This window comes from Miscanthus floridulus, chromosome 19, assembly GCF_019320115.1.
Source record: "Miscanthus floridulus cultivar M001 chromosome 19, ASM1932011v1, whole genome shotgun sequence".
Taxonomy (NCBI): domain Eukaryota; kingdom Viridiplantae; phylum Streptophyta; class Magnoliopsida; order Poales; family Poaceae; genus Miscanthus; species Miscanthus floridulus.
This window is the reverse complement of record NC_089598.1, coordinates 36736866-36761887: the sequence shown is the minus strand read 5'-3', so window position 1 is coordinate 36761887 and position 25022 is coordinate 36736866. Positions and strand designations below refer to the sequence as shown.

The window sequence follows — 25022 nt, the reverse complement described above, 5'->3', positions numbered from 1 at the left end:
GCTACCTCCACTTATAAGGTCTTGTATAATCCTTGGAGTCAATTCATTTATGGTTTATGACAGGTAAGTCTAGCTGAGTACCTTCTCGTACTCAGAGTTTTATTCCCATTGTTGTAGATGGTACCGTCTATCATGGCTATTGTAAGTACTGCTTCTATCCCGCCGTGGATGAGGAGTGAGCCTTGGGCAGGCATCTTTAATGATCCTTCGTATATGCTTTTGTGGATTGTGATCATGAGTTGCCACTGTATTTGAACTATGTTGACAAATGCTAGTTTCGAACTTAATTTGCTTCTACTACTATCTATCGAACTTGGTTTGTAATAACTCTATTTCATGCTCGGATGAATGAACTATATATGTGAACTTTATGTAATATGTGATATGCATGTTGATTCATGTACGATCTTGGTTGTATGTGGATCGTTTATCAAGACCCATCGTGGTACTCGACGGACTACCGGGTTTATATGGGCTCAAGTATGACAGTGCGACCGCTTGCGGGACGCCATTGTACTTGTGCTCTTATAAATTGGTTGATTCTGCGACACACACCAACCTCACCATACATAGTCCATATCGTATAGTTTGGCATGAACCCCTGGTAATCAAGTGCATTTGTACAGACTCAACTTGAGCCCATTTCGTTTGATTCATGCAATCTTTGCATGGGCAGAAGACAGGGTTCCCATTCCTAGCATGGGCTTTGGCATTGGTGATAAACTGGCTGACACCATGCATGTACTGCTTGTCCTGTTCGGGACAGATGCATCCACTCTCGATCCATCTCTACGCCATGCATGCTTCCTAAACAACAATTGTAGCTCAAAAGTACCATTTATTCTACATTTATTTAATTTAGTCACCCCATTTTTGGAAAACATTATTGTACACTAATTATTGAAAATTTGAAATTGGTAGCCCCTGGCCATATAAATTGAAAATTATAGCTCCATAAATAAACAATTATTGCACAATAATGAAGAACAATTATTCTACTCGATGCCACATAAAAATAGAGACACTAATTTAAAAAAAGACTAAAATTAGGAGACATGACCATGTACAACAATATAGCTCCAAACAATGTGTTGGTATGTGACACATGGATTAATTTGGTCACTAAAATTGTAAAAGAATCTACTCTACTCTTATTAAGAACTAATTATAGCATCACATACTAACAATGATCTTGACCACCATGTAATTAGCTAGGATTTTAAACGTATTCAAAGACACCAACCTTTTGGATGATGGATTCACCACAATTTGCTTACAAGCCTTGCACAAAGTCCACTTGGAAAGTGCTCTCTAGAATGGAGAAAGAACTAGAATGAGAATCAAGCAATGTAGCCATCGAAACAACGCTAATTAAGCAACAAAATCAAAGGAGTTGATGTTTGTTACTAACCTTAAAGCAAAAAGATCAAGCCGCAACAATGGAGGGAGCGACCCAAAATGCATGCCTCTGTGCTAGCGATGGAAGAAAGGAGGAAGGAGAGGACGGCGCCAGTTTTTTGTACTGCTACTTTATCACCGCCGGTTCTTGGCTCGGACCAACAGTGATAGCACCAAATCACTGTCGGCTCTTGGTTAGAACCAGCAGTGATAAGTGGCCGCCAACTCACTACCGGCGCAAGCCACAAACCGGCAGTGATGTGATCCTTCACTACTGGTTTTAGCCCAGCCCAAATCATTTTCTCATTTTCAAGCTCGGAACCGGCCGTAAAGGTACATCACTGCCAGTTCTCATAAATCTGGCAGTGATGAGACCGACAGTGATGTCCAAATCTGTAATAGTGGATACTTCCTTTTCTGTTAGGCGCTACTATGGTGGGAACTAGAGTATAGGCGGTCGTGTTGAACAGAAAATGTTCATCATTTTAGCCATTTAGGCCTTGTTTGCAACACGAGAAAATTTTCATGTCCTTGCTTGTTTCTTACGAATTGAACTGATTTCTATAAAATTCATGCATTCCGAACACACCTTCAGAATTATACAGACCACTTTCAGTGTTGACCACCCTGTGCTCGGCCCAACCAAAGCCCATAGGATCTGAAGGCATGAATTATTTTTTGATGCAACTATTTTTAAAGATGATCCGCTTAACATGCCCACCTATGTTAATCAATTTTTAGAGATGGACCCTTATAATGTTTGCCTCTATTAATAGTAATTTTCAGAGATGGGCTTCTTCTATTAATTAATTAACAAACACAGATGTATAGATGTCCACCTCTATCTATTAAAAGTCGATTAACAGAGGCGGGCTTTTTCCTGGAGGCCGTCTAATCATTTACAGAGATAGGTCTCTAGATGTGCTCGTCTCTGTTAATTAGAGAGACTCTCTCTTAAAATCATTTTTGTAATATGCATCTTAAGAAGTCAACATCCGTTAATGGATTAACGAGACGGATGTCATAGAGCGATCACCTCAGTTAATAGTCGATTAACAGAGGTGGCTCATCTTAGAATCCTCGCCAGTGTTAATGACTAATTAATAGAGGAGAGTGTTTGCTTGAGCGAGTCCAATTATTTACAAAGACGACACCATAAGATGTCTGTCACTGTTAATAAGGGGGGCTTGTCTTCAAAAATTCTTTTTTATAGTGAAAAGAACTGTGGAATGTACCAGAGATCGGATTCGTGTTTTGGTGATGAAACCATATGACATTATGACTAATCATCACTATTTCTTATTACAAATTGAACATAAATGTCATAATATAAAATAGAATTAGCCATTCTTATCTAAAATACAAATTCAGTGAATGAGTAATACAAATTCAGGTGGGGATCCTCTCCTCCCCTCCCTCCCCCCCCCCCCCCCCGGTTGACCTTAAAAAATACATCTAAAATAAATAAAATAAAATAGAAGTAGCAGATTGCAGAGTTTTTCTTCATCGAGTAGAAGTAGCTTAGCATTTTGACTCGTCTCTCATCTAGCTCAATTTTCATTTATTTGGAGCTCAAAGATTGGGGCGGCCACCTTGTTTCTTTTTTCTTTTCTTTTCTTTTTTTTGAACGTAAGCGACCACCTTGTTTTCCATCCGAAGTTTTTTTGAATGGAAGTCTATCCCATCCATATATGGTTGCAGCACCTTCGGAATCTGAACACCATCCTCTCTCTGGTATGTCTCCAGAACACAGCAGAGAGTTCTCTCTGTTAGCGGTCAATGTAGAGTTGAGTGTGTGAACATACTTGTTGGACTGTGTCACCATGCTTTCTCTGGCCATAGGTCATTCCGAGCCTCCTTGCTTGATAGTCTGTACAATTTGAGCATGACACTAGTTCCCTGTAGGTTTTCGATGCTGGGAACCATCCTTCTAGCTAGGTCATACTTCTTCGCCGCGGAGTTGTTAAGAGCACCGGATTACAACACTGACAACATGGCCTGCTATGCCAAGCTCCTTGTAGAAATCTTCCGCGTTCCTAATCATCCTCTTCGTGCATTTCCCATGAATCATTGCCATCTGGGCTTGTGATGCAGAACTGTTCAACCTTTTCGAACTCGTGCGTTCTGAAGATACCAGCTGTGTCTCGCCCATGTGAACCAGCTTCTTTCCGAAAGCACGTTGAGAAGCCAACGTACCTAATTGGCAACTGATCAGGATGAAACTGCTCACCTTGATGAAGGACGGCCAATGGTTGTTCCGCCGTGGCGATAAAGAACTTCCCTTCTCCTTCCACTTTGTAAAGCTCCTCGTCGTATTGTGATAGCTGAGCACACTTTCCCATGGCTTCCTTCGTCATGCGGCCCCGTTCGTCTTACCCTATATTCGACTTGTTCGGCTTCTTTTTTTCAGCCGGAACAGTATTTTTCTCTCACAACAATTCAGCCAGAACAGTGTTTTTCAGTCAGTTTCAGCCAAATTTCTGCCGGCCAAACAGGGCATATAGCCTCGTTTTCTCAGGAAAGCTATGCAGAATCTTTGCAGTGCCTCATTCAGGAGGGCACCTTCCTCTATCAAATAGAAGCCCCTTCCACCTGAAGCTGCAACACCCTTCTTAAACTCGACAATGTCAGTTGCTATGCAAAGATCCACGTGGTTCATGAGTTTTCCACCCACCCTCCTCTCTCCAAATCCACGCACGAGAACATTGTTGGCCTCGTCGTCGCTAACGGGCACACATTCATGCAAGATGTTGCCAATAGTCATGAGCTTGGCTTCAAGCTTGGCCTTTGCCTCCCGCTCCTCGGCTTCCATGGCAGCCTGACACTTCTTGATCTCGTTCGTGCTATCCATGAGCTTCTGCGCCTCCTCCTCTTGCTTGCCTGTCCTGAGCTTTCCAATCTTCTTGCTAGCGACGTTGAGCTCCTGCCGGTCCTTGTCCAAGTCGAAGCGCAATTGGCGCCATGCTTCATCGAGGGCAATGACCTCGTCAACTAGCTCGACAGAGGCAAAACGATTCAGCTGAGACAGGCGGACAAGATCCGGCTTGCCGTCGCATTTGTTCTCTCCCGTGCGCAATAGATTGATGTCTAGCATCTTGGCGGATGACTTTGGACGGAAAATTTGTTGGGTGCAGGTGAGGCGTGATGATCCAGAACCGGGAATGTATATACACCGGCCGGCAGATCGAGGAGAACTCGCTAATCGTTCGCCGGTGGTGGACTCACGGCAACTTGAGGAGGCCTAATACTACTTTACTATACCTAGTGTGTATCTGCTCAAAAAAAAAAAAAAAAACTAGTGTTTGTATATCTGGGGCGGGGCCCATCAAATTGGGGGTCCAGGGCGGGCCCTGCTCTGAGCTGCGTATTTAAATAATTTTATTAGATAAATAATCCTGCCTGTCATCAGATATCTTCCAATCCTTCTCAAAAAAAAAAATCAGATGTCCTCCAATCCTGGCTCTAGGGGGAGAAAAAGAGTAGTGCATCGGCCGTTGCTGATTGTGAATGATGTGGTGCCTCTAAAGACCTGCGTCTGCACCAAATTCTTATTTGGCGTGTGTGCGTCACTACCCCAAATGCCGCACGCGCGAGGATGGCAGCGAATCCAAATGCAAAAGGGGCGGGTGGTGGGTGGGACAGCCGGCAACGAGGTCGCCGGAGGCTGAGGCGGTGGTGGTTAGGGTTTTCAGGAAGCCCTCCATGGCCAGCAGGCTTAGAAAGAGAAGGGTCTGACGGTGGTGGCGGGTTGAGGGGCGACAAGTGAGGCGGCGGTGGTGCCGCCGAGCGGGTGGTGGTAGACAATCGGATGGGCGGTGCCCGTGGCGAGGGCGAGGAGTAACCGGACGAATTCACTGATTAGGATTAGGAAAGGACGGGATGGTTCAACGGGGATGGCACAGCGAGCGAAAAGGTCACCGGTGGGCTGGGCGGTGGTCGAGGTGGACGGAGGCAGGGGCTGCACGGAGGAAGAAGATGATCAAGGAGGGGGAAGACTGTGGGTCCGTATCCGCAGCAGCGTGCGCGTCGGGTGAGAGGCTCGGCATCTGAATGGCATGAGACATGACCGCACGGGACATCGGTGGACACTCACCAACCATAATTCGAATCGCACAAGAAACACGGACGGCAAATGGACGACGAGTTGTCTCACGCGGACGCGTTCTGCCTTCTGCGCCAATCTCGATGTCACCAACCCCAAAACTCAGTCATCATTCATCAACGATAGTGCCACCTCACACATCATTTTTTACGCAATAGGATTAGATTCTATGTGTCTGTATGTATAACAAGTATATAAATTAAAAATGTATCTACTGATCGATCTACACGCAAGAATTTAAATCAGCTAAGGTAAAAGTAAAAAAAAAACAGAGTAAAAAGGTCAGCCTAAAAACTGCCGATCACTATCCACGCTACCACGAGCCCAGCGGCCACGGCTACGGCGCCGACCAACGCGGTCCACGGTCGGGAGCTTGCGCTGGCGGCGCTGTCCATGTCCCGGCTGCTGGTGGCCGGCGGCGCGACGCCCTTGAAGTTGGGGTTGCCCCCGTACAGGTTCTGGATGCCCGCGACGTCGTCCTCGGCCAGGTCCACCTTCCTGGTGCGCGAGGTGATGGTCGGGTACATGATGGCGTTGGGCTCCGCCGAGTGGCCGAGGCCGAGGAGGTGCCCGATCTCGTGCACCGCCACGGACTGGAGGTCCACGGCCACGTCCGAGGACGCGCGCGACACGTCGCCGGTGGCGACCCACGCCTCGGCGGCGTCCAGGTGGAACCGCCCGTCCGTCGGGGAGAAGGCGTGCGCCAGCGTGCCCAGGGGCCCGTCGAACGCCTCGCCGTCGCCGTGGTCCCCCGCGTAGAAGCCGATAGTGATGTCGGCATCCTTCGGCGACGCGGTCTCCGTGAAGTTGAGCGTCGTGGCCGCGGACCACCGCGCGAACGCGCGCGCGAACACCTGGCTCAGCGTCGCCCGGTCGATGGACGTCAGGGAGGTCTGCGTGATGGCGTACGTGAGGCTCTTCTTGGAGCGCGGCCACGCCGGGGAACCCGGGAAGTAGGTGAAGAGGTTCCGGCCGTGGACGTGCGACGACGAGGTGCCGGCGCCGCCGCCCATGGTGGACGTGCCGTTGATGATGTCCGCGACGCCGCACCGCGGAGCCATCATCTGGGCCACCGTGGACGCGTCCATTGTTCCGGTGACGTCGAGGCCGAAGTTGCGCTGGTACACCTTGATGGCTTCCTCCAGGTCGGCGTCGAAGATGTCGTTGAACCCGGACGACTCGGGGAGGTAGCCGAAGTGGGAGAGGTAGTCCTTGACCTTGGCGAGGCCCCGCTGCTGCTCGCCGAAGTGGCAACCGGTGAGGTTCTGGAACGCCGACCAAGGGTTTGGGATCTTGGACGCGATGGAAGCAAAACCAGATGGCAAGTCGGCCGACGAAACTGGTGCGACGACAAGCATCGCCACCGCCATGGCGGCGACCAGGAGGAGAGGAGAGGTGGTGATGCTGGCCATTGCAACCTTTCGGGGGAGAAGGGGAAGAAGCTCTGAGGAAGAATGGATGAGGCGGGACAATTGGGCGATGTTTTTGAAGGGTGACGGGTCGTCCAAAGACGACTATTTGGTCAGCCGGCTAAAGATGGGAGAACAGGAACCCTTCTCTGTAGCATTTTGGCCCGTTCGCGTGACCTTAAACTCGACTTGATTCGCTTATTTTTTCATCTGAAACAGTATTTTTCTCTAACAAATTCATCCAGTATTTCTCCACGCCTAGGCCACGAGGCGCTACTGTTTCCCAGGCGAGCTGGGTACGCCTGAACGCCTTGAAAACTATGAGCATGATTGGTGCGGAGTTTGGTTGGGTCAAGCTGGGGAATGAGTTTCGTGTTTGTTGTGTGTATAATGGTCAATATGTTAGTGACAGGGCCTGTGAGGACTTGCTCCTGGGAAAGTATGTGAAGAAGCTTCGTTGTTCTTACTCAAGTAATCAAGTTGGTATAGCGCTACAGGCAAAGAAAAAATGTTTAGGAGAGGGCAATGATAGTGCCCATGTGCATGAGTTGTAGCAATTAGCGCTTGATATTGTTTTTTTGTAAGTAACAGGGACGAAATTGTTGAAGGGCCCTAGTCCAACTAGAAAGAAACCAGAAAGAGTCATTGAGATATGGACAAGGGACATTCGTGGTGGCATAAGAACAACTTGGAGCCGTCGCAGTTGAAGGGCTACGGCTCCATGTCCTCGTATGACTATTCTTCTTCTTATTGATTGATAGAAATCCTTAATACCTCATTTGCTACGTTCTATCCACAAATATATCCCTACTATCATCACCAATATATTTCAACACTGGAATTTTCCAGTTCCGACAGTTACAAGAGCAGCAGTAAAAACTTCTTAGCGTCATTCAGTTTAGTGGTTACTTAACACCAACCCGAGAAAACAGTGTGAAAAAAGGGGGAGAGCAACACATTGGAACAAAGAAATGTTAACAGCTACTGGATTCCAAGGTGGTCCAGAAACCCATCCTTCTAACAAAGACATCTTCCAGTAGATGACCTATGAACTAGGTCGGTCAACCACAATTATGGTCTTTAATTGATGGAAAAGGTCTACAACAACAACAATAACACGCTTCTCATAATGGCATCTTAGAAGGAGTACCTGGATGGGACCAATGGAATGTTTCAGATTACAGAAATTTCTGAAATGTGATGCTTTTCATGGTGGCACATGGAAATACCTGGAAGGCGCGGGTATTTTTTTGGAGTGGCATGTTCTTTGATGTATATAACAGCTGTTCGTTGACCATGAGGTCCCATTGATTCAACTGAGAACAAAAAGGTTTAACATGTTACCAGCTTTATGTTTTGTTGCAACCTGAAAGGCTGGATGATGTTGGAGCAAAATAATGGTGTACAATAATAATGAGCACATGAATGAGGTCAACATTTGTGTTTGACTTCAACTACCATAGGATATCTCATTCCAGAATTTACTGATGAAATGATAAAATGCTTAAAAAATGCAAAGTAGCAATAGACAATAGTACTGTATCACGTTGAAAGTACACCAGCGAGCTATAGTCAAGGAGGGGAATTCACTATAGGCAATATGAGCTATTAATTCATCTAATACTTTTTTTATTTATTTTGCTCTGTAGAACACTGAACTTTTATGATTTTTTTCTGTGGACACTAAATAGACTATGGAGGTTTTTTTTTTCTTAACCGTGTCATGCACACCAAGTCACATTTTATCAGTTCCCTAAGACCAATGCCCCTTTTTTTACAAGAGAAAGTGAGAGAATAAAATTGCAAGAACACAAAATCCTTCTGCACACTTAAAAGCAGGAGACAATACCATTACATAACTCAAGCATGGAACCACCCAATTTCCGTACTGCACCTTCTGCATTTCTTACTTCTTCCTGTACCAAAAAAAAAGATGTGAAATTAAAGTGCTGAATCCAATTCCGAGCAAGCAATATATATAGTTTCGGAAACTATGTGGATAAGTGTTTGCAGTGTCCAATGGTATCACAGCTAGTAAGACAAGAAAATCCAAGACTTACATGGGGATCATGTCCTTTTGCAGCTATAAACAAACCACCAATGCGAACCAATGGGATGCAATACTCCGCTGCAAAAGAGGACTCTAGATAATTTGCTAAAACAGGTCTTGTAATATAAATTCAAATATCGCATACCAAGAACTTTCAGTTCAGCAACGGCTCTTGCAGCTACTATATCATATTTTTCTCTGAAATCAAGACTTTGGCCAACTTTCTGTCCTATAAAGCCACGCAAAGAAAATGGTTATTTTTAATAATGCAGATAGATTCCTCTGCAGGTAACATAACAACAATGTAAGCGTGCCATGGCTAGTTTCATGGTAGGCAAGAAGTGTTTCCAGAAAATCAATCTCTTCACCCGGAAACAAATAGAAGCATATCTACTCAAGGACTAATAAGTAATAACTATAGTAGAATCAGCACAAATGAATTGAAGACCTAACAACTATAGTAGTGCAACAAAAGATATAGATTTCTTAAAACAACAAACGTGCAATCTACGGACCACGGTCCTAGGTGTTTCCCAAAAAAATTCTAGTACTCCCCTTTAGGCGTGGCCCAAGTACATTTCTCAGTGCTCCCAGACCAACAAACTTCATCGCCTGCGCAGCTGCACCTATCTACAGTCTCTCGCATGCATGTGCCCACAGTGATGCCCTCTCCCTTGTCTCTTGTCCTCTCCTCTCGTTCTTGTCCCTGCGAAACCCGAGCAGAGAGCTGGTGGCAGCCAAATCAACAGGCGTCGACCGGCAAGCAGCGGTGCGCCAGCATGGCCAAATTGAGCAATGGGGTAGCGAAGGCTAGACCGCCAGACGTTGGAGGCTGGCCATGACCCATGGCCGGAAGAGAGTACAGTAGGTCACAAGCCTAGCTGCAGGCTGCAGTCTTGCAGGTGGCTTGCAGCGTTTCCCCAGTCTGCCCTTGCTCTATTTCAATCCTGAACTCCCCAATCCTAGGAGCATAGAAGGGACTCTGTTTGAGCTGCAGAACAATCTATGTTATCTATCAAAAGCTTGTTGTGTGCCTGATGGCTGATGCCACTCGTAGCAGTTGAACGCTACAACACTATTGTAGGGAACCAGTTCAATTTCTTAGCCTTCTAACACTGAACTTGGCCTTCAGCCTCACGACCATGGTTTGTCATCTTTCAACTGTATGGCAATGTTCCTTGATCAATAACCATCATGTGTTTATACTGTAAAAAGGTTCAGAAGGAATATGTGCTGTGTTTTCACAATATTTTAATAGCTCCAAATTCATATATATAACCAAGGAAGAGAGAAGCATTGCTTGATTAAGTCAAAGCAGACTAGATAAATTTGGTGATGCCATAATTTTGATTTTGAATAAATATACCCGTTCATACTACAAGAAATCTGACTGATACCCCACCTTATGTATTGAAGTTTTAGGTATTCTTACTGTAGATCTGACATGGTTGCTACAGTACTACCTTGGTTTCTTGATTAGAATTTGAGGCCAATTAGATTTTGTGTTATGTGCAACATTGAATGTTTTCTTTGCGGAGTCTAATTCACACATCTATTTAAAAACTTTAGTCCTATATTCATTGCATGAAATGATCTATTTGTTAAACGAGCACTGCTACACTGGGGTGATGTCAATGAATTTATTTTGTACTGCAGCATGTTTTATCATGTTTGTTGTACAATCAAACATGGAATTGTGATATCTTCTAAATTATGCATTTTATCTTTTGTCTATATGAGCTGTCGGTATGTACGCCATAAATATTTGGCAGCATAATAGCATATGCTAAGCCTTAAAACCATCTTACCTCAGCTCGGTCACACACCACGTCCACATTTGACAATTCCATGGCTTCAACGGCATGCTCCAAGAAGGTGCATCGCTTCCGCATCGACTCCAACAGTGTAAATTTCCAGCCTGAAACCAAGGAAACAAATCGAGATTGCAACAACCAAATCAACCACAACTAGTTTTCCCAGCCACATCACAACACCAATTAACTGGAAAAGAGGGGTGTTTACTCGGCCGCGCAACGGCAAGGATCAGGCCCGGGAGCCCGGCGCCGGAGCCAACGTCGATAAGGCTGACCCCGTCGATGGCGCCGCCAGCGGAGGTGGAACGGCCGCGGTACGCGCGCTCCAGCGGTGGCAGCATGGCGAGGGAGTCCGCCACGTGGCGCGTCATGACCTCGGCCTCGTTGGTGACGGCGGTGAGGTTCATCCTCTGAACAGATTCGAGAGAGTGAGAGACGCACGCGCAGGGACAGCGCCTCGCCGTGGGAAGCGTTCCGTGCCTAGGGATGTCAGGTGTGGTAGCTGCGGAGCTCAGGGGTTCGGGTCACTGACCTGGTTCCATTCAAGGAGAGTGTCCACGAAGACGGTGACCTGGCGCTGCTGCGGCGGCGAGAGGGAGGAGGTGGTGGCGGCGGCGGCAGAGGAGGAGGCGACGGTCGCAGTGGTCCGGCGGTTGAGGAGGGGGTGACGCGGACGGTGGCGCCGCCCGAGGAGGAGGCTAGGGAAGGAGAACGCCGCGGCCGGCGGCGGTGCTGCTGCTGCTGCTGCAATAGCAGAGCGACATCTCTCGCGGCGGCGGCCGCGGGGCTTTGGATGGGGTTTGTCAAGTGGATACGTGCTTTAGCAGAGAAAACGTATTTCTCACACGCGTTATCCAGAGATGCTTTCTGCTCGAATCGACTCTCGTGTCTCGTCTTTCCTCACGGGACCCACAGGTGGACACTTGGACGAGCACGAGCAGCTAACGGGTGGGCCCACTCGACAGCGACTCGCACAAGTCGTCAACTGAGACGGCCGGTCGGTCGCAGCCAGCAGCTCCCCCGATGCGATCGCCGATAGCCCAACCTGCTCCAAAGACAAGTACTGGCTGCCAACCGGGCCACCCCCCTTCGCCTACCCTCCCCTACCGGCGCTCAGATCCGCCGCCCCGCAGCACACCCGCCCGCGCCGGCAGCAACCACGACAAGCGGCCCGGCGCGCGGCAAGCAAGCTCCCATCCTTCCCACCATGCCGGGTCTGGTCGCCTACTCGGGCGCCGGGCTGGGCCTCCTGGCCCTCGCCGCGCTCGAGTCCCTGCCCCTCCGCGTCCCGCCGCTCCGGTTCCTCCCGCGCCGCCTCTCCACGCCGCTGCACCTCCGCCACCTCGTCGCCGCGGCCCTCTCCGCCCTCTGCCTCATCTCTGCTCTCGTCTCCGCGCACCACCTCTCGCTCCCCACGCTCGCCGCCTCGGCCCTCTTTCTCCTCTACTCCCTCGCGCCCTTCGTGCCGCTCGCCGCGCCGCTGCCCTTCCCCCTCCTCGACCTCCTCCTCGCCGCGGCCTTCGCGCAGGAGCTGCTCCTCTTCGCGCACCGCCGCCCCTCCACCGCGGCCGGGATCGAGAACCGGTACTTCGACCTGCTCCTCGCCCCCATTGCGCTCTGCCTCGGCGCCACGCTGCTCGCCGCGCACCGGCCAGGGGAGGCCACGCCGCGGCTCGCCCGCGCGGCGGGCCTGGCGCTGCAGGGCACGTGGATGCTGCAGATGGGCTTCTCCTTCTTCACCAGCGCCATCGCACAGGGCTGTGCGCTCCACGCCGCCAGCCGCGCCGACTACACCATTAAGTGCCGCACCCACGAGGATTACCACCGCGCGCGGTCTGTCGCCACGCTGCAGTTCAACGGCCACCTCGCGCTGCTTGTGATTGCCGGCGCGGCCGCTTATGCGGCAGTCCTATCCAGGGCAAACCGACCCCCGAGCGGGTATAGTGTTCTGGGCAAGGAGGTGCAGATGGAGGGGATGCCGATCATGTCACAGTTCACACTGGATTCGGATGAGGAGAAGGAAGACGAAGCGATCACCTCTACAGCAGCTCCAGTGGCAAATGGCGCGGAGTCCCATGACGAGATCCCACTGCACGAACCCGGTTCCAAGTGACAGATGAAATTTGGGCGCTGTTCTTCTGTCGTTTAGCCAAGTGGAAGAGGATGTCGACAGAGCTCCAGCACACTGGGGCTCCATGCTTGTGTGTTTTGGTATGTCATTTTCATATGGTTTTCACTTTCTGATATTTGGTTAATATATGTGGAAAGAAATCTTGATTAGTTTGATCTGCATAGATTAGAGTTAATATCTGTAAAATATTGTAATTTGTTGGGTTCAGATAGATCTTTCAGAAATAAAGTTAACACATGTTCAACTTTGAGATCAATTTGTATTCTCCACTTACTTTATTGTCTAACAATTGATAACTGCTTCAGTTTCTTTTTAATGATATTTTTAAAGTCCTGATGCATAGATGTATCTGTTCAGAGTTACATCATTCTTTTTGCTGCTAGTGAAATGATCAAATTATTCTTTTTAGAATTTAGATTAGTCGACAATGTGCTACTCTGTGAATTTGGATGAAAACTGACTGCTATAATCCTCCTCTCCTACTTCAGTTCCTTTCCCCATTATGGGCTCATCTCACATAGAATACCCACATTCTGACTCATGGCTTTGCTCACGATGACATCCACTCTGTGAATCTGTCAATTAATTGTTATATTTTCTTCACAAGAAATGGATACCCTTAGCCTATAATTAGGTGTGGAATTTGTTAAGCACATTTGCAATCCGATATTGCAAAGTGCTTCAATCCCTCGTAGAGCAACTGCCACTGGTCACACTTGGGAGGAGCATTTGCTGGATTGATGTGGACCAATCTACCAAGTATCAGCTGCCTGTGAATACTGGTGGTCTGGTATGGGTGATACATTCATGAGTCATGACCATGGTGGCCAGGAGCGAAACTAGCTAGAAGTTAGTGGGTGCAAATGGACCACCCAAAATTTGTGACAACAATGGGGGTTTTTTCTAAAATTTCACCATATATGCACCACCTATAGCACAAGTCTATGCACCCACAAGGCAAGTGCACCACCCTCTAATTTGCTCTAGCTTCAGCCACTGATGGTGGCATCAGTTGCCCCGATCCAATACACACAGTGTAGCATGGTGACATAGCTGACTTTAGATCATCAAATGAGTTGAAACGTATCCCTGTGGTGGAGGGGATATAGGGCAGCTAAACGGTACATGATGTTGCAACTTCTTTCTGGTGATATCGTGGTAGTTTGTGCCTAGGTATTTGGTTTCTGAAGCATTTAGGGTGATGTGAAATGCATTGTCCGTTCTTGTGTGGATGCTGGGTTTGTGAGTTGTGCCTTAAAATCAAGATCCATTGGTACTAAGATTCAGAGGGGTTCATTGTTTCAGCTATTTGGCTTCCGAGGCTGGATGACAGATTGCAAAGGTGTTTGCTCTTTGCAGTTTTATTTGCTTCCATTTTTTTCTTGGGGAAAAGTTGTTCTTTTTCGTTGGTGACTTCAGCTTTTTCGATGCAACTATGCAAGATTAAGGTTTCTTATTTCAGCTAGAAATGCATGCTGAGGATTGCCTGCAGAACTGCCCATGATGCTGATAGCAAAGATGATTCTATTTATATCTGTGTTTACTAGTGGCTACTAAATGAGGCCATGCTTGTCAAACACAAGATATTCTCTCTATCATTGATTTTAATCCACAACTGGTTCAATGCACCTCTAGTTTCAGCAATGCATTATATGGTTGTTTTTCATTTTTCTTGGTAAACAAACTACATCAGCATAGTCTTCTATCTGTCTTTCTACTGCTCTAGTAATGTTTTGTTGTTTTGCTTAAAGGTCGACAGGATTAGAGTATTTCCACCGTGATTGAGGTACAAAATATACCAATGTGTGCTTTTGCCTGCTGCTAAACCATACCAGAAAGTAACCAAGCAAACAGTCTCAGGGCACACCAAAATTTCAGATCTAGATCCACTAACAGACAATGGATCCATATGCAGTAAGTCGATTATAATAGGCAGCCAGTCAGCTACAAGAACTAGGCTGACATCTGTGTTTAGTAAGTGACTTTCTGCCTTCTTGTAAATGATGTGTTTCAAAAAGTTTCATGAGAATGATTTGCGGAAAATAATCTCCAGCTGAGTTAATTTAATTTTGTGAACAGAATGATTTAGACTATGATGGCAGTTTCTTGGAAAAGTGTGTGTCCAGATGGTAGCACCATAGCAGTCAAAATAAAATCAAGCTCTGAATCCACTAGTCATCAATGCGGATCTCATTCATGGAAACATTCTAACAGGAAGTTATCGCTTATGTAGAAATGTCTACACCTAATATGGATTTTCTTGTCGTTTTGGGAGTACATGTGCCAGGTATCAGTATCAGGGATACCCGGAAGAAGGAAGCTAATGGCCGCGAACACTAACTCCCTCGGATGGTCAAGAGCGTATCTTGGTCTCGCCTGGCCCCGAGGGCACGGGCTCCGTCTCACCCGACCTCAAGGATACGGGATCCGTGTCACCCGACCGAAGGACGTGGGCTCCGTCTCGCTCGACCCCTCGGGCGAGAAGCCCTGTCACGCTCGACCCCTCGGGCGAGAACCCCGTCACGTCCGACCCCTGATGGCGCGGACTTTGCCTCGCCCGATCCCGAGAGTGCGGGCTCTGTCTCGCCCAAGCCCGAGAGCGTGGGCATCGCCTCGCCTGTCTTCGAGGGCACAGGACTTCGTCTCGCCCGACCCCCGAGGGCTGCGGGCTCTCCCTCGCCCGACAGAGGTCTGTACCGCCCCAACCATTACGGGTCTGAAAGTACGAGTCCAGGGTCAAACTTCTGACGCCAGAAGGGGAGCAGGCGCGTCTTGATGTGACCTGCGGCCACGACGAGCCACGTCTGAGGACGCACGTTGCCAACAGCATCGGGCGTGCCTAGCGCTGTACTACCTACTCCCCGTACGGCCTCAGGCGGAGACGTCAACGAGCCATACCGTCCGCTGGGACAGGATGGAGCGCCACGATCGACTGACGACGCCCGCGTACGGCGTCAGTGACGAACAGGGCCGCGACGTGGAGTCGTCCCCGTCGTCATCTATAGGGTCCGACGGGACCCGCGTAAAAGGAGATGGAAGACGTTGCAATCCTGGAAGCCTTCCTCTCCTCATCTCTTTCTCTCTCTCCGATGTAACCTACATCTTCCCCTTCATCTATAAAAGGGAAAGCAGGGCACCCCACGGAGGGGATGGGCGACGTGGACGAGGAAGCCTGCCCCGCCACTCCTTTGGAGCGGGTCCCCAGCAGTAGAGGGGATGGGCGACGTGGATGAGGAAGCCTGCCCCGCCATCGCGCCTGCCGAGGGTGCACCCGGCGTGGCCTCCTCCATCCATCCTGCCACCGGTGTCGCCGTCTGCCCAGACGACAGCCCTGGTTGCCCCATCACTGACGCGCCCGCCAGTGTGGACGACGGCTCTAGCCGCGTCGTCTCCGCCTATGGCATCGCGACCACGTTTGGCCGCATCACGCCTGCCACGGGCGCCTAGGACACGTTTTCCGCTACCTGCCGACCCGTAGACGTGGCCGACGGCTGCGCCTCCCCTGGTCGCCCTCGTGGTCGCCCCGGCCACGCTCCCACCAGCCTCTGGCGTGACGCCAGACGGGTCCTGGCGCACCCACCGAAGGGCGAGGGTCTTCTTTGGCGCTAGCTTCAGGAGGGTGCCGCGCCCCCAACGCTGCGGAAGGCACGGCGGTTAGTTCGCGACAAAAAATCGTCAAAAAACAAAAAAAAAACCTCTCAACTTACCTTGACGCCGTCGGGCGCTGACGTTTCGGGGCCGGCCTGCCCGACCCCGGCTGTGACTCCTCGTCGCGCTGCCATTTCGAGCCATCCTTTTGCTCAGGAGGCTCGGACGAGGCGGAGCCACCGGCTCTCCTCGGCTCCGGGGGCGTCGTAGAAGGCTTCGGGGGTGAGTCCTCCCTCTCTTGCTCCAGGAGATGCCACGGGAAGGGCCCCGCCCAAGGCAAAGTCGGGTCCTCGTCCCTGCCGGCCAGATCGTCCCACGGGATGGGCGACCCAGAGCCATCGCCCCCCTCCTCTTCTTCTTCCTCCTCCGACTGAGCCTTGGCGCCGCTTCCCAAGCTACAGCTTCGCCCGCTCCCTCTCCCGCTGTTTCCTCTCCTTGTTGTCCTTTTCCTTCTTCCTCCGCTCATTTGCGACACGGTTCACCGCCCTCACGGCCACATGCTCCGGCAGCGGCGCGACAGAGGCCCGAAAGCCCAAATCCACCAGCAGCTCGATGAAGCCCGGCTCCGGCCGCATCACGGGATGTCCCGGGATCGAGAACATGGCAATGGACTTGCCCATCTCCTCCTTGACGTGCTACGCAATCTTGTTGTTGCGAAGCGGCCTCTGAGCGAGCACCGTCTCGCTGAGTTCCACGATGGGCACCATCCCGAACAACGGGAGGGCGCGCGCCATCAGCGAAGGCCGTGGCTCCTCAGCAACACGAAGGCTTCGAGGATGTCGCGCATCCTCCTCTTCTCCTTGTCGGGTGGCCCCCATGGCTACGTCGGTGGCGCCTCATCGATCAAGCGCACGGTGAAGTCCGGCAAGGAGGCGGCAGGATCGTTCTTCAAGTAGAACCACTGCGTGTGCCACCCCTTGTTGGATCTAGACAACTAGCATGGCATGTACTCGGCTGCCCCCGGAGGTGGATGCCCGCGCATCACATCGGCATCGGGATCTCCCCGCCTCTATCCTTCTTCCAGTGCAGAGAGATGGCGAAGAAGTACCTCCACAACTCAAAGCGTGGCTCGATCCCTAGGTACCCCTCGCACATCGTGATAAAGGCCGCGATGTGCTGGATCCCATTGGGATTGAGGTGCCGCAGCTCGACCTGGTAGTGGTGCAGCAGCCCTCGGAAGAACGGATGAGGGCGGATCGCGAGCCCACGCTCGTGGAAGGGCGCGAAGGAGACGATGTAACCATCGGGCGGCATCGGCACCTCCTCGTGGCTGGGAACCAGCCACTCCATCGCGTCAGTCCTCCCGCGAAGAAGACCGCGCTTGACGAGGCCCTCCATGCGTGCATGGGTGACATCGGAGCGGTACCATGACTCCATGGAAAGCAAAGACGGAGGAACGAGGACTTTTTGGCGATGGTGGAGAAGCGAAAGCTACGGATCTGGGGTGCTGGCGGCAGACTAGCAGAGGCAGCAGATCCGAACGACGGCAGCGAAAAGACGGAGAAGGCAAGATTGCAGTTTGGTGCGCCAAAACATGAAGAGGGGAGCCTGCTATCGACGGCAAGATTGCAATCTGGAGTCGGTCACCAGTTGACCCATGCCAGACCCCCGTGAACGGGAAGCTGGGGCCCCACTCGAATTTGCTCGTTAACAGCACACCAAGCACCATAGTTCGTCCATCGAGAAAAAACTAGCACGGCTCAACCTCTCCGTTTTATCGAAAAAACGCTTGAGGGAGGACGACCTTAAGACGAGTTGACCCCTTGACCAGACCCTTGCTGCTGCGCGGGGGCTCGAGAGTTGGACTCGCAAGGAGACCGAAAACGCTCCCATGACGGGCCACGTCTGAGGACGCACGTCGCCAAACAGCATCGGACGTACCGGCGCTGTACTTCCTACTCCCCGTACGGCCTCAGGCGGAGACGTCAACGAGCCATGCCGTCCGCTAGGACGAGATGGAAGCGCCACGATTGGCTGACGACGCCCGCGGCGTCAGTGACGAACAGGGCCGCGACGTGGAGCCATCCCCGTCGTCATCTACAGGGTCGTCGGGACCCGCGTAAAGGAGATGGAAGACGTTGCAATCTTGAAAGCCTTCCTCTCCTCGTCTCTTTCTCTCTCTCTCTGATGTAACCTGCATCTTCCCCTTCATCTATAAAAGGGAAAGCAAGGGCACCCCATAGAGGGGGCATATTTTTCACACATCTAACACGTCTGAGCAGCTGAAGGCTTAGGCACTCGACAGTAGACAAAGCGCTCAACCAGACCCACTCTTTTCACCAGAGACTTAGGACATTCTCTCTCTCTTGCCTGTTTGTAACCCCTGCTACAAACCAAGTGCCTGGTAACACGAGCAGCAGCAGACTGAACGTAGGGACGATCTGTCCGAACCACTATAAATCCCTGTGTCCTCCGAGCACAGCCATCCGGGTCAGACGTGCAACTAGAAATTTACTAGCCGGCGATTCAAAACACCAACAACATACTTTTTTCTTTTCTTCTTAATCCATTTCCCCACTTTGCAGCACTCATTCTTCCACTAATGGTGAACGTGCAATATCACCCTGGCTGTGATATACTGATCTGTTCTCCTGTTGCATGCCCACTAATCATAGGGGATGTAAATGGGAACCCCGTGGGTAGTTCTTGGTCACCCCCTTAATTCATTTTCTTCTATACTTTTCTTGCTTTGAATCCAGGATTAGTTCATTTTATTCTGGTGCATGGCTGGGGATAAAGGTCTTGGACGTATTTGGCCATAGTGTGGTGTTTAGGTCGCTAGTCGAAGTTCCTTGTTTCTCGGTTAGTAGTAAATCATGCCCTAATGGGATTCTGATTTCTGAGTCTTGTTAGACTCCTATCTTCTTCTTAATATAATGATATGTAGCTCTCTTATGTGTTCAAGAGAAAAAAAATATTGAGTTTTGGGTCGTGACCTATTGAGAGAACAAAACTTACATTGATATCCCCTCACCTGCACATTTTTAGCGACAGCACAGTACCATTATTACTGTCCTTTGGTTTGAGGCGAAGCAGTTACTCCCTCTATCCCTAAATAAATAGATTTCTAGAGTTGTCTTAAGTCAAACTTTTTAAATTTTGATCAAATTTCTAGAAAAAAACGTCAAGATTTAGTTTGTCAAATTAGTATCATTAGATATTGTATATAATATATTTTCATAATGTTCTCATTTTAGATGTTACTTTTTTCTATAGAGTTAGTGGCACGGATTCTAGGAATTAATTTATTCGGGGACAGAGGGAGTACTGTCCTTCATATACTAGACAACTGTATCATGCGCCAGGAAAATAGAATCATTTCTCATTGGCTATTTCTCATTGGCCACATCAATATGACAATTGTCAAACTCGCAGTTAGCATAAACTACAACAAAACAAAGTGTTATTTCAATCCTACCAAGCCGGAGATCATGGCTTAGAGATAACGATTTGATTAGATTACTGCATAAACCTCAGTGTGAATTATTTGAAGCATCACAATAGATGAAAACATTGGACTCATCCATATCACCATTGCTTCCTCTTGATCTATCACAAGCAATCCACAAGCTTCAAACCAGCTACAGATAGGCCTTGGGCAAGTTGTACCACCAGTCGTGTGGTTTATCTGCCAATCTTTTCCATGACATTGTTATCTAGCATGTTGTTCTACTGCTATTTAATCACTCGTAGTTAGAAGAAAAGGAGGCTAGAAGTAGGCAGAAAGGAGGCCCCCCTATATCTAGCTGTGTTGTCTGCTTCATACGTGTTGCTTTCGTGGAGAGAATTTACATGTTAAGAGCCAAGCTTGATCAACAGTGGCATCTTTGAAAATTCAGATGGCTACAAAAGGAGTGTCTCAGATTTGGAAGGCAATTCTGCAGAAAGATCACTCTTGACACTACATCTCTTAAGTAGCATGGTATGTTGTTCTCACATGACCTATTGTTGGGTTCAAGTGTTCAACCGTTGGTCTTTGGCTTCGAGCCTTTTTACTGTGTACCATTAAAAAAGATGGCATTTTTCTACATGCCACTAAAAAGTTCGGACTTACCTAGGTGCCATGACACTTTATTTCTTTGCCCCCCAAGCCATTCCGTCCACGTTCTGTTTGGTTTTAACAGTTTCAAAGCCCTGACAGGTGGGACCGGACAAGAAATTTGTCCATCTTACCCTTCTATGAGGGAGAGGCCGTGTTGACCGACCTTGACCGCCATCGTATTCTCACTCTCGCTTCTCTCTCGTTCTCTTCCCCCAAACCCTAGCTGAGGCGGGCGGCGGCGGACACGGAACCCTAGCGGCGGCGGCGGGTTGAGAAGAAGATCAATCCCCCGTGCTTCTGGAGTCGAATGGGGTAGTCCTGCTTGGAGTTCACCGTGGATCCAGAGGATTGGCCGCGTATGGCGGTGAAGAAGGGTGCGGGCGAGCGACCGAACTTGCGAGCTGCCGGGTGAGTGTTATTCCCCCTAGATTGCATGCTCCTTGGTATGGATCGATTAGGTCGGGTAGTTGTGAATGTGGATGCTTAGGGTCCGTCTTGTTGATTGTGGTGTTGTTCCCCGTTGTTTGCGTTCTCCTTGATTGCGTGCTCCTTGTTGTTCATCTGTAGGATGGACGCAGACAATAGCTTCAACCTAGAAATGCGGATTGTTACTCCCAATTCGCGTGCTCGGTGGTTTTTTTGAACAAAGTTGTGGATGCTGAGCTTACTAACTTCGAAGATCTGGTTCGTGATGTTGACAAGTATCCACCCGATTTCGGTGAGGTAGCTCGACTGTTTTATTTCTACAATCAGAGTAAGGTCAACGTTGAAGTAAGGAGTGACCAAGATATGCGTGAAATGTTTGCTAAAAGTAATGAATCAAAGTGTTGTTTCTTGACTGTTGCCTATAATAGGCCAACTAGTGAGCCTCAGATTCCTGATTGGGATTTTAGTCCCCCTGCCAACTCTGTTGAAGCCTCATTCACTCCTTCAGTCCACTGTCCTACCAGAGCAGAAGCAAGCAATGCCTCCCAGAGTGCCACCCAGAGTGAATGTGCTGAACCTGAATATCTGGCTAACCCAAACCCATCCAATGAGCATGTGGGTGTTGATGAGGAAGGGTTGTACATTGACCTTGGCCCCCAACATCCCCCACCTACCAAACCTCACAGTCAAGTTTGCAGTAAGCAAAGGCAGCCTAAAAGTTCTGATGGTTCAGACAGTGATGACTCTGACGATGAATCCTTGTCTGATGATGATAGTGAAGTAGAGGACTTAGATGATATTATTAAAGATAAAGAACCTGAACAAATGCCTGATGTTGATTATGACAAGAAGGACCCTCCTATGGCTGTAGGCACTGTTTATTCAGACATTCCTTCCTTTAAGCTGGCTTTAGCTACACATTCTGTGAAACATGAGTACCATTATAACATTGAGGCAAGTGACACAGGAAGGTATAGGGCAACCTGCACTGCCCAGAATGATGGTTGCCCGTGGAGAATCCATGCATCAACTCTGAAGGATGGTGTAACTGTTAAGGTATTGTGTATGTACTTTTTGTAAATGATGATAGTAATTTGGTTCTGTTATTACTTTTTGCAAATGCATGCAGTAACTGCGGAATGTATATTTGTTTTGCAGATAAAGAGGAACCCATTTTCCCATCAGTGCCAGAGCGCCAGGAGGCAAGGAGTCTGTGTAGGAGTGACTCAGTTCTGGGTCTGTCATCAAGTGGTTGATTGGCTCAAGGAAGATGGGACTGTGGGTGCCACTGAACTACAAAGGAGATTGAAGGATGAGCACAAGATTGTGGTGCCCTACAAAAGAGTATACAAAGGTAGACTACTTGCCATGGATAAGATTTATGGCCCATGGGACAAAAGTTTTGACAATCTTTTTAGATTTAAGGCCCAGATAGAGGAAACCAGTCCTGGTTCATGGGTTGTGATTGATCACCACACCATCAATAACAAGATAAGGTTTAATAGGCTCTTTTTTGCACTTAAACCTTGTGTTGATGGCTTTCTTAGAGGTTGTAGACCATATCTTGCAGTAGATAGCACATTTTTAACTGGGAGGTTTAGGGGCCAGTTGTGCATTTCCTGTGCAGTTGATGGGCACAACTGGATGTACCCAGTAGCAGTAGGTGTCATAGATTCTGAAACCAATGAAAATTGGGTATGGTTCATGGGGAGGTTGAAGGAAGCAATAGGCAGTCCACCTGGGCTTACTTTCTCCACAGATTGTGGCCAGGCAGTGATGAATGGAGTTAGTGAAGTGTTTCCAGAAGCTGAACATAGGGAGTGTATGTACCATCTAGTACAGAATTTCAAGAAGAGGTATAGTGGTAAAGTTTTTGATGAGCACTTGTGGGCTTCTGCATATTCTTGGAGTCCATATATGTTTGATAAGCATTATCAGGCAATGGCTGCTGCCAAAGCAGAAGCTATGAAGTACCTTCAAGACACTCACAAGAAGCTATGGACTAGGAGCCAGTTTGGCACTGCCTCAAAAGTTGATTATGTGACTAACAACTTGGCTGAGTCTTTCAATAACTGGATAAAGGGTGAGAAGCAGAAGCATCTGGATGACTTGATGGACACCATCAGACAGAAGATATTGATCAAATGGAACCATAGGAAGAGGGTGGCCAGAAAGTTTGAAGGAAAGATTTTGCCCCATATTGTGCAGAAGCTAAAGGATGACAGTTACAATCTTGATATTGAAGTGATCACAAGCTCTCCTGAAGGTGTTGCAGAAATTTGTGCTAAGGGGGGTCTGGGTTTAGGTTTGTGGTGGACTTAAGAAATAGGACCTATTCCTATAGAGTCTGGCAGGGGTCAAGAATACCCTGCAAGCATGCTATTGCCTACATCACCTCAATTCCAGGTGCAAGACTAGAAGATCATGTAGATGATTTCTTCTCTGTCCAGAAGTTCAAGGATGCCTATGCAGGCTCTATCCCATGCATTCCTAACAAGTCCATGTGGCCCAAAGCAACACATGGCTTCTTCATGCACCCTCCATGTCTCAAGTCCACTGGTGGTAGGAGGAAGAACAGGATGAAGTCAGCTGTTGAGGGAGGCAGTAAGAAGAAGTCAAAGAAGCATGAGTGTCCTATATGCCATGAGTTAGGCCACCACTGGTACACCTGCAAGAATGGGAACCCAGAAGACATTACTGCAATGGAGGCTGAAAGGTAAACATGTACTTTATTTTCATTTGTCCTATAAATTAAATACATGTACTAACTGTAAACTTGTCCTTTGCAGGGGTCTCCCAAAGAAAAGGCAGACGAAAGTAGCAAGTTACAATACAGAGACTAGCCTTGTTGTGAAAACTCTTGCATCAGGCATGATTTTCCCACACAATGAGGCAGTGGCCAATGCTACACACCAGAAGAGGAAGAGTAAATCATCTTCTTCATCAAAGGGTCCAGCTACCAGTACATCAGCTACCAAGAAAAGTAAGGGCCCAGCTACCAGTACATCAACATGTCATACAAATTCCCAGACTAGTAGGTAAGCATGATCCAATTCTGCATTTGCACTTTTTGATGAAACTGTGTGCTTGACCTTTCCTGGTACTTGACTATAACAGGTCTGGAACTAGGTTCCAATGACACTGTTCCCCTCCAGTCTGTGTATCTTGCCCCATTTCGTGAAGAGACTGTGCAGACAGAACCAATGGAGGTTGTTTTGCCCCAGCCTTCACCAAGGAAGAAGATAGGGTTGAAGAAGAAGCTTACACCAAAAAAGCTTTCAATTGTGCTAGCCTGCCTAGCCAGCCCAGCCAGCCCAGCTTCTAATACCAGGAGCAAGAAGAAGGTAGGGTTTAAATGAAAACCACCTGTGTTTAGTTGTTATTTTGGTGATTTGGCTGCAAAAACTACTGCTGCTTTGCTATCACTTTATTTTGGCATGACTGTGATGTAAGATGAAACTATGATGTGAGATGAATGACTATGAGATGGAACTCTATTGGTTAGATGAAACTTTGTGAGATGTTTTTTTTGAGATGTCAGAATTACTATGTTATCATAAATTAGATCATAACTCTGATGAAAACCATTCATTCATGCATCACTAGTCTTCATTCAAACACACACATACACAGTCTGCATACATAGGGCCTTACTTTTTCATGATAGCATACAAAGCAAGAAAGATGCACACAAACACCAGCTTTTCAATCCACCTAAGCTGCTGAAGAACCCTATCTTCCACTACTGCATTGCCTACAATTCTAGCCGACTAGGGAATCTTCCTGGACGATGGCCAGAGGAGCTGCTGTAGAGATAGGAGCTGGTGCTGCCACTGCCTGCAGAGGAATGGCCTGTAATGGAGCAGGTGCTTTAGGTGGGTGCACAACAGTGTCCTCCATTTCGTCCTCCCATTGATAAAACTGGCACCCTCCGGCCTATAAACAACAGCATCAACAGATTAGCACCAAACAGGGAATAAAGAACAACCTATGAATGAATGA

General features: G+C 48.6%; 3 protein-coding genes and 2 pseudogenes across 4 annotated transcripts; 2 read left to right on the top strand and 3 right to left on the bottom strand.

Moving 5' to 3' along the window:
- Positions 1-2738: 2738 nt before the first annotated feature.
- On the bottom strand, positions 2739-4492 carry LOC136525876 (serine--tRNA ligase-like; annotated as a pseudogene).
- A 1295-nt stretch (positions 4493-5787) lies between these two features.
- On the bottom strand, positions 5788-6991 carry LOC136525875 (metalloendoproteinase 2-MMP-like). Its single transcript, XM_066518719.1, has one exon. It carries the CDS (start codon positions 6910-6912, stop codon positions 5788-5790), a length of 1125 nt encoding a protein of 374 aa, XP_066374816.1. The 5' UTR covers positions 6913-6991.
- A 781-nt stretch (positions 6992-7772) lies between these two features.
- On the bottom strand, positions 7773-11552 carry LOC136528154 (uncharacterized; annotated as a pseudogene).
- A 240-nt stretch (positions 11553-11792) lies between these two features.
- LOC136527885 (uncharacterized) lies at positions 11793-14940 on the top strand. 2 transcript variants are annotated; one of them, XR_010776944.1, is made up of 2 exons: positions 11793-12984; positions 14656-14940. XR_010776944.1 is itself a non-coding variant. In XM_066520741.1 (1 exon), exon 1 carries the CDS (start codon positions 11981-11983, stop codon positions 12884-12886), a length of 906 nt encoding a protein of 301 aa, XP_066376838.1. In that variant the 5' UTR covers positions 11793-11980; the 3' UTR covers positions 12887-13160. The 2 variants fall into 2 exon arrangements, 1 of the variants encoding a protein (XP_066376838.1); XM_066520741.1 differs by lacking the exon at positions 14656-14940 and having other exon boundaries at positions 11793-13160.
- A 3025-nt stretch (positions 14941-17965) lies between these two features.
- On the top strand, positions 17966-23342 carry LOC136525874 (uncharacterized). Its single transcript, XM_066518718.1, has 3 exons — positions 17966-18058; positions 21348-22076; positions 22179-23342. Exons 1-3 carry the CDS (start codon positions 17966-17968, stop codon positions 23340-23342), a joined length of 1986 nt encoding a protein of 661 aa, XP_066374815.1.
- Positions 23343-25022: the final 1680 nt, after the last annotated feature.